Source organism: Sinocyclocheilus rhinocerous, unplaced genomic scaffold (assembly GCF_001515625.1).
Source record: "Sinocyclocheilus rhinocerous isolate Xijiao unplaced genomic scaffold, SAMN03320098_v1.1 scaffold4923, whole genome shotgun sequence".
NCBI classification, from domain to species: Eukaryota; Metazoa; Chordata; class Actinopteri; order Cypriniformes; family Cyprinidae; genus Sinocyclocheilus; species Sinocyclocheilus rhinocerous.
The window spans coordinates 82,816-91,173 of record NW_015656588.1 but is presented as its reverse complement, the minus strand read 5'-3'; the positions used below and the strand labels follow the sequence as shown (position 1 = coordinate 91,173).

The 8,358-nt window shown below is 37.9% G+C and overlaps 1 protein-coding gene across 1 annotated transcript in view; it reads right to left on the bottom strand.

The window, feature by feature from the left end:
• The window catches only part of LOC107720314 (40S ribosomal protein S6), a 9,887-nt gene extending 4,663 nt beyond the window's left edge, over positions 1–5,224 (bottom strand). Inside the window, exons 1-3 of the mRNA XM_016527997.1 lie at positions 5,157–5,224; positions 4,542–4,673; positions 3,126–3,336 (exon numbers count right to left, since the gene is read on the bottom strand). Of these exons, the coding sequence (XP_016383483.1) occupies positions 3,126–3,336; positions 4,542–4,673; positions 5,157–5,162 (349 nt within the window). The 5' untranslated portion in view covers positions 5,163–5,224. The remainder of the gene's footprint in view (positions 1–3,125; positions 3,337–4,541; positions 4,674–5,156) is intronic.
• Between the last annotated feature and the right edge of the window lie 3,134 nt (positions 5,225–8,358).

Sequence of the window (8,358 nt, the reverse complement as noted above, 5' to 3'; positions counted from 1 at the left end):
AATATAACTCCGACTGCGTCCGTCTGAAAGCAGAAAGTCATATACACCTAGGATGACTTAAGGGTGAGTAATTTATGGGCTAATTTTCATTTTTGGGTGAACTAACCCTTTAAGTAACAGTCTCGCTTGCGCACAAAGTAGTTTCACTTTGTGTGAAAACATGGCGGAAAGCTGGGAGGTTTTAAAAGAGTGCTAAGGGAATTATACAAATGAATATATGAATGAATTCATTATATGAATGTACCTCTGAAGTTTCTGACTGTCTTCAGAAAAGATTCAATGGCATTTTGCTTTCATCTTCGCTCCATGTAATAAAGTGTTCTTAATCGCAATGCTGCTTTGTCCACGGAGGTTACGGGAAACAGCTCTAACTTCTGTTCCAAAAGCGCCGCCTAGTGTCAGAGAGTGGATTTACAGAGAGTTACATTTACATTCAGCTTGTGTGCAGTTTTTGTCTGGCCAAAAAACGGGCGGAATTTGCATGCCCTGCCGACTGGTTGATGAAAAACAAGCTTATGTGGTTTCTACACATTTAAAGAATTAGATAAGGTATCTAGAATCATTGATGGAGCAGATAAAATACATAATCATTTATTAATCAGTTATTTTGACTTAACCCTTTTCTTTATTTAAAGGCTGAAATGTGAGCTCTACCATTTTATGAAACCTTTTCAAAGTTTTATTTGAACATTTCGCACATGTTATTAGATAAACTGTTGTCAGTCATGCTGTCATTTAAAATTCGGGCATCATTAGTAATGCTATCGTTTAAGTGTTTATGCAAATTTTAAAAAATCATTTTATTTGTTTTGTTGATTTTAAATATAAAACTTGAACATTTCCAGCACATTTTAACAATACCGTGATAATACTGATAACCGTGATAATTGTGGTCACTATATTCCTGATTAAGAAATTTTCATACCGTTACATCTCTACCGGCTTCATGGTTTCTATGAAGTCCCTGCTCCCATTCACAAACAATATGCAAAGCAATAATTTTGGCAGAGCAATGCAGTACAACCAGCCACTAAGAACATGATCAGGTCATTATCCGTTAGCAGCTCCACTGTTGCTGTAGGCACCACACTGTCCCCCCTTTGAGGTAACCATTCAACCAGAAAGGGTCTGCTGGTGTGCCGTCTATGAATCATGAGTCCATTTGCACTATTAATTAAATGGTTCTTAAAATGACAATTCTGCCATCACTCATCCCAGTTTTGGATCCCATTGACTTCCATTATATTTTTTGACCATACAATAAGTGTCAATGGAATCGAAACTGTTTGGTAACCACCATCTTGCTACATATCTTCTATTGTGTTCCGCTGAAGGAAGTCAGTCATAGAGACTTGTAAATGAGGGCGAATAAATTACTATTTTCATTTTTACACTATAGACCTTAGTCAGAGTAGCATCATATTTGACAGGAATGAAAGCAAAGTACAGTGTGTTCATGGATTGTACTATTGTTTTACAACAAATCTAGGTCCACAGCAGGCAAAATGTCTTTTTTGTTTCTTATTAAAGCTACAAAAGTCCTTCACTCAAGAGCAGTGTGTGATTTTGAATTTGTCTTTTGTTGTTTGATTAATATTAAGCACACAGTCGCAGCAGGAAAATAGCCCGCTGTCACTTTAAGAGCCGCACGGATCCAATTTACCGTTACTGTGCGTTCACACCGCCGCCGTCGAGAGCATCAAAAATCGCTCTGGCCACCCTGCCAACAACGCTGTAGAAAGATTTGTGGACGCTCTGACGTAGATCGAATGCTTATCTTGTATTTAAAGGGGTCGCAAAGCAAACAAGCTTGTTGATCTTGTGCAGACTGACCACAAGGAGGGTAACATTATAAGTTAACTTCATTAAATATTGTTGTGGACGAAGTATTAAGACCCTTTACCTAATACATAAAGCACTAATACCACACTGTAAAAATACTCTGATACAAGTAAAAGTCCTGCATTGAAAATGTTACTTAAGTATAATCAGATATAAACATTAATGTAAGTATAATCAGGAAAATTCATTTAAAGGTTTAAAAGTGAACTGGGACTATTATACTATTATTTATTATATCATTAGATTATTATTACTATAACGTTAATGCACGTCAGCAACTCACCAGGAACACCAACAACCTCAGACCACGCATCTTTTTTTAAATTTATGTCCCTGTACGCCAACAGGGACACGTCGTAGATTATTGGGAAACCCGCCACAGCAATATTCAACCTCTCCTTTATTTTGCTTGGGAACTAATGTGGTCGGAACCGAAGTTTACAGGACTGCATTCTCTGGAATCCTCTCAAGCGGTGGACTTCTACGTTCCGATTGGTTGCCGCCGAACCGCGTCATAGCTCATTACCATAAAGTTGACCTGATTTCAACTCTCCTCAACGCCCTCAACGTCCAAGACGCGCCGCGCCACTGTTCGCGTGCATATTCATTACCGTGATATATCGCATCACCGAATACCGGCACAAGTCTAATTTTGACACATTTTTGCGTGTATTTGACCGTTTATTTGACCGTGTATTTGGCGCGCACCTTGAGCTAAAAGATGACTTTACATGTCCATGTTCTGTTCCGTCTCTGAGCGCATATCTTCCTGAGGAGCAGCGCAAGTTCTCTTTCACGCATTTAAAAACATGAATAAATATATTTCTATAAATCAAGCACGCCCCATTTAGCAAAAGTCACGTTACATGATTGTACTGGTTTGCACGTGAAATTGGGCTTTTATGGAGGAACGAAAGCGCAGCGCTGGAAAAGGGGGCGGAATGGGGCGCAATAATAATTTTCTCGATTATTGTATTTTCATAACCGTTGGAGGCCAAAATCAAAATCGTTTTTCGATTAATTGCACAGCCCTACTGACCACTGCTCCGGGTGTGTGTTCACTACTGTGTGTGCGCACTTGAATGGGTTAAATGCAGAGCACAAATTCCAAGTATGGGTCACCATACTTTGCCACACGTCACTTCACTTTCAGTAGACTGTAGGCAGTAGACTGTAAGTCTATCCCTCACAGCCTTGTTTACATTTGTATTAAATTCAATGTCAAAGTGGATCCACAGCTGTGTACAATCCCCTATTACACTGTAACTTCCAGCTATACTCACCCTTCCTGATAATGACCAAGTTGAGAACGCTGAGGTTGGCGTCAACAATGCAGCCGCGGACAGACTTGCGTTTACGCTCACCAGTACGGCGAGGGCGGTAACAGGAGTGACCCTTGCTGAGAAGGAGACGCACACGTCCATGGGTCAGCACACCCTGCTTCATGGGGAAGCCCTGTTTGTCATTGCCTCCACTGATACGCACAACATAGCCCTACAACATAAACACAGTTATGCCAATGTTCATGTCAGTTTGAAGAAGTTTTTCAAGTTACAAGTGCAGCACTGTAAACACTGCCGTTGTCAAGTCCACTTAAATCTGAAATACACTACAAGACTTTTGCCCCAAATTGCACTCTGGAGTAGATGGTGCTAGTTGCCAAAAGTCAGAACCAGTTGCAGATTCTGGGCATTCGGAGTTCACCAATTTCACAGAAAATCAAATAGTGTATGAGGAGCACAGAGCTTCAGACTATCATTCCATTTAGTCAGAGGACATCAAACACGTTTTGATATTTTGAGATGATATTAAGGCTGGACACTACACGACGTCTGCCAGATTGGCATTGTGGGGGCAGTCTGCAGATTTTGGACAGCCCGAGTCGACGGATTTAACACAAAGAGCATGATATAAGACTGAAACTTTGACTAAAATTTTGACTAAAAGCCTGAACAATTTTCTAAACAATGCATTGAAGAACGTTTGACAGAGCGATGCAATACAACCAGCCACTAATAATATGAACAGGTTGTTATCCGGATAGCAGCTCCACTGTTGCTTTTGGCACCACTGTCCCTCCTTTTAAGCTACTGATCAGCCAAAAAGGACTTGCTAAAGTGCCACAAAAATAAATAAATAAATAAAGGCACACTAGGCAACCAATAGCTTCAGACTGTGATTTCATTCCATTGGATGACTTTAAACAGGTTTCATGTTTTGAATCGATTTTAATGATGGAATACACTACACAACACACTTGTGTCATTGAGTCGTTGCTAGTTTAGAAGTTAAAGCAAGTCTTCAGATTTTGGGCAGTCCAAGTTGACACATTTTACAGTATTGCATAGTATATTAAAGGCACAGATTTTTTTTAGTTTCAAGACTATGATTTCATCCAGTTAGAGGATATCAAGCATGGTTGATATTTTGAGCCGATTTTGGAATACATTGTTCTCATTTGGCATGTTAATTTGTTGCATTTGGAATGACTTGAAAGTGTGAGATCCGTCGTTTAGATGCCTAGTTAAAAGTCCTTTCGTGTATTTCAATCTTTTGTTAAATGTACAGTCTTAACCTGAAGGCACTGGTCAAAAGAGAAACTGAACAATCAAGACTTAATATAGTGTCAAGCCATTCTGCGTTACATGAAACATTAAAGTGCTGGAAATATACACACGATTCAAGTTGTAATTACTTACCTTCCACTCATCACCCAGAGAGTCTGCAGCCACTTCTGTGGCCATGCGCTTCTCATAGAAGATCCTCAGTTTGCGCTCATCATCAACTTCTATCAGCTTTTGGCAGCCAGTGGCGGGGAACGCGATATTGAGCTAGTTGGACAAATAAAAAAGATAGATAATTAGGCCGTATGCTGTAGTTTGATACAAATTGGCCAAAACTGTTGGGGTCTTCATCTGACACGTCTCTCTGCTAGCTAAACAAGCGCTAATGCTACAGCAGCGGACGATAGTTTGACACTCAATACAAGTCTGCTAGAACGTTTCCTAACGTTGTAATTAAAGTTAGGACAATGGCGATTATGCTGACTTATTTCCCTCAGCTCGCATGAATTTTCTATTTCTCTAATGTGTTCACTGCATGTCTATTCCAGGCGCTGCCATGTTGCCGCACTTCCACCGCTGTCCTCATGACCTAACAAAATCAACATCCATCCCTCATGCTGTTTGGGCCTAACTCGATTACTAAAAGCTCATCGGATTGTTTGGAGACTGTAAAATGGAACTCAATCGATATTTCCAGCACATTGTGAAATATAAACTTATAATATAGCTTTTTTTTTTTAGTCCTCCTACCTTCATTATGGAGGACTTTCTCGCCTGGAGTCCACCACCGAAAAGAGACCGGATATCCGACTCGTAGTCTCACATAGACTTTCATGTTATCGCGAGAATACGTTTTGCTGTTTGAAACAGCAGGCGCAAAGTACAGTTGGAGGAAAATATATAGTGTATGTACACGTGAAAACTATAAATACTACACGACAAAACTATAAATATGCTGAGTTTCATTGAGTAAGTAAAAGTAATGCTTTACAATTTAATTATTGTTTTAATATTGAACTGAATGTTTTAAATTTAATACTAAATAATTTGCTTGGTTACCTTTATCAGGCAAAATACACGTTTTTATATAAATCATCATTGCGTAAATCATCTTTTTTTTATCGCAAACATAGCACTAAATCTGTACGAGCTAACAGCTCTATCTGTTCTCCTGAAATGTTTACACGTTTTTTCATTTCCTCTTATATAAACTCATGTTCAGGTTATAGTTTTTTTATTTCCTGTGTTCAAACGGTTTATGACATGCAGAGCCGATGCAAAGATATGAGTATACATCAAATATTTAACAGCAACCAGAAACAACAATGTAGAGTTAAGACACTTCACACACAAACAGTTCGTTTTTTATTTTATTAGTTTTATTTTATATACATTTTGTTTTTCTTTTGTTCTGGTTGAAATAGTAAATTCCTGTATTCACCCACTGCATGCACACTGGTTAGTGCAAAAGGCATAATCGTTCATTATATTTTATCGCTTTTGAGGGTACTGATGAACGCTTGGATTAACCAGCACTGGACCGTTATGATGTGAATATTGCGCTTCTTTTGTTTTGCATTGACAGTCCTCTATTATTTTTACAACTTTTATCATTTCTGTGTTGTCAGAGCATTTTAGTTTCACAGTCTTGGAAGTGATGATAACCGGTGTGCAGACAGAACAAGGAAAGGACCCTCCTTCATCCCCGCTAGAGGGCGACTTGTCACATTTTCCGAAACAGACGTTGTTCGGAAGCTCCAGCGTTTCACAGTTTTCATAGAAGATCCTCTGTGAAATAAAAGAACTGTTTTAAATGTACAAAATAAAACGTTTATAAATAGAAACATCTATAAAACATTTATGCAATATAAAAACTAACATTGAAATTCTCTGCCCACAGACAGTAGCTACCTGAGAGAAAGTGAGTGAGTGCACTTTTCTTGACGGACCTCGACGTTCCTAATTGGCTAAACGTATCTGAAGTCTGATTTTCCACGAAACATGAACTGATTCCAGAATCCTTTTGCATTTGTAGAGGATGGCCTGTGAGCTGAATTCACTGCTGGGTTGGAGATCTTAGCATTGTCCTGCAAAGTTCTTTAGAATTTTCTTGAGTTGCATTTCCCAACATCACCGCACTTCTCAGATATCCAATCCTGCTGCCCCTTTTCGGATCGGGTGGTGAAATTTCACGAGATCCACTTGGGCGATGTGACAAACTTTTTAGCCAAACGTGACTGAAAGAAGATTCCGAATACCTGCATTTGTAAGGTAAAAAATCAAATGAAATGAGCGGAACGCATGTTCTCAATACGGAGGGTCGCCAAACTACAGGAGCGAGGTGAGCTGCCTGGCTGGGTGGTGCAGAGACAACAATTTCTCTCTGAATGTGGAGAAGACGAAGGAGATTGTTGTTGATTTCAGGATTATTTGTATATTTGTATAGTTGTATTTTATATTTATATTTTGTATTTAGTGTTATCTGTATGCACCAAGGGTCTGAGAGTAACGCAATTTCAATTCTCTGTATGTATGTGCTGTACATGTGGAAGAATTGACAATAAAGCAGACTTGACTTGACTTGACTTGAGAACAAATGCAAGGTCAGTGCAAGCAGCGTTTGCTTTATCAGGTGTGAAACCAAATGTTACAGACACCTTCGCAGACATCAGAGACACAAGACCTGAGATAGGCATATTGCGTTATATTAGTCTTTCTTTCTTTTTTTCAGAGTATAGGGTACTTATTGTCATACATGTTTCGCAAACAATATTAGGCTACCAAAGCACCGATACACACAGTAACATAAATAAAAAATAAAGGTGTTAATGTTAATAATGTTAATAATGATAATAAAATGGCAGAATAGATTTTCAAATTAAATGCAGTCTAATACAACAAATGAATGCTCCACAACATAATGCTAATACATATTCTAGTGTTTTATATGAAGTTTCAAAAAATACTATTGTGCGTTTTAATTTCAGAACGTATAGATGGTGCTCGGTTATACACAAATACAATCAATTTAATTCTTATAAATATATATATATGTATATATTTTATTATTATTTTTTTTTATCAGCCCCATTTTAGTTGCTTATGTGACTTTTGGTATCATGTGTAACCACAATATTAGTTAGCCTTTTTATTAATTATTATTTTGGCATCAAGAATCCCCTCATCTGGGCCCTTTTCACATTTCCAGGGGTTCTCAGAAGCAGAAGGTTTTAAAAATTAAAATATAAAAAAAAAATAAAAAAATTGCTAGATTTACATTGTTAATAACTGTGGAAATGCGTCATCACGGTCTGTGAAAAGGGTCCATCTGTTTTAATTCTGTTTCTTTTTCACAATGAAACCTTAATATGAAATATTTTGCATTATGTCCCTAATGTGCTTGTCACCTCTTCTTAAGAAGTGCTGATTTGTGTCGGGGTTGAAAGTGTAGAAGTAGGCCTAAGGCAGTGACAGACCCATAAAAGCTCTGGATTAGTCTGTCACGGCATCAGCACTAATGAAAGACACACTAAAGAGATCAAAGGATCATTTAACATAACAGAACAATAACATGATCACCAATCCACATTATTATGTCTCAGAAGAAGACAGGTGATTGAAAAATTAGTGGGGGCCTTTAGTTTAAATGTTCAGTTTCTCATTGATTTTTAATTGACATACTGTGTTCAAGGTACAAAGTCCCTTTTTTTTATTGGCAAAAATCAACCCTTCCAACACAAGTCATCGGGGGCTGTAACTAATGATATTGCCTTTGTCTTTATGTTTTTGTCTATATGTTATGAGTGTAACAATAAAAAACTCCTGATATTATTATTTTTTGTCAGTCATTCTTAGAAACAAGAAACAAATATTACTTTCTATTTTCATATTTCTTTTGTTTCATCTACAGTGAAATCACACAATGAACTCACACAATTTACCTATTCTCATG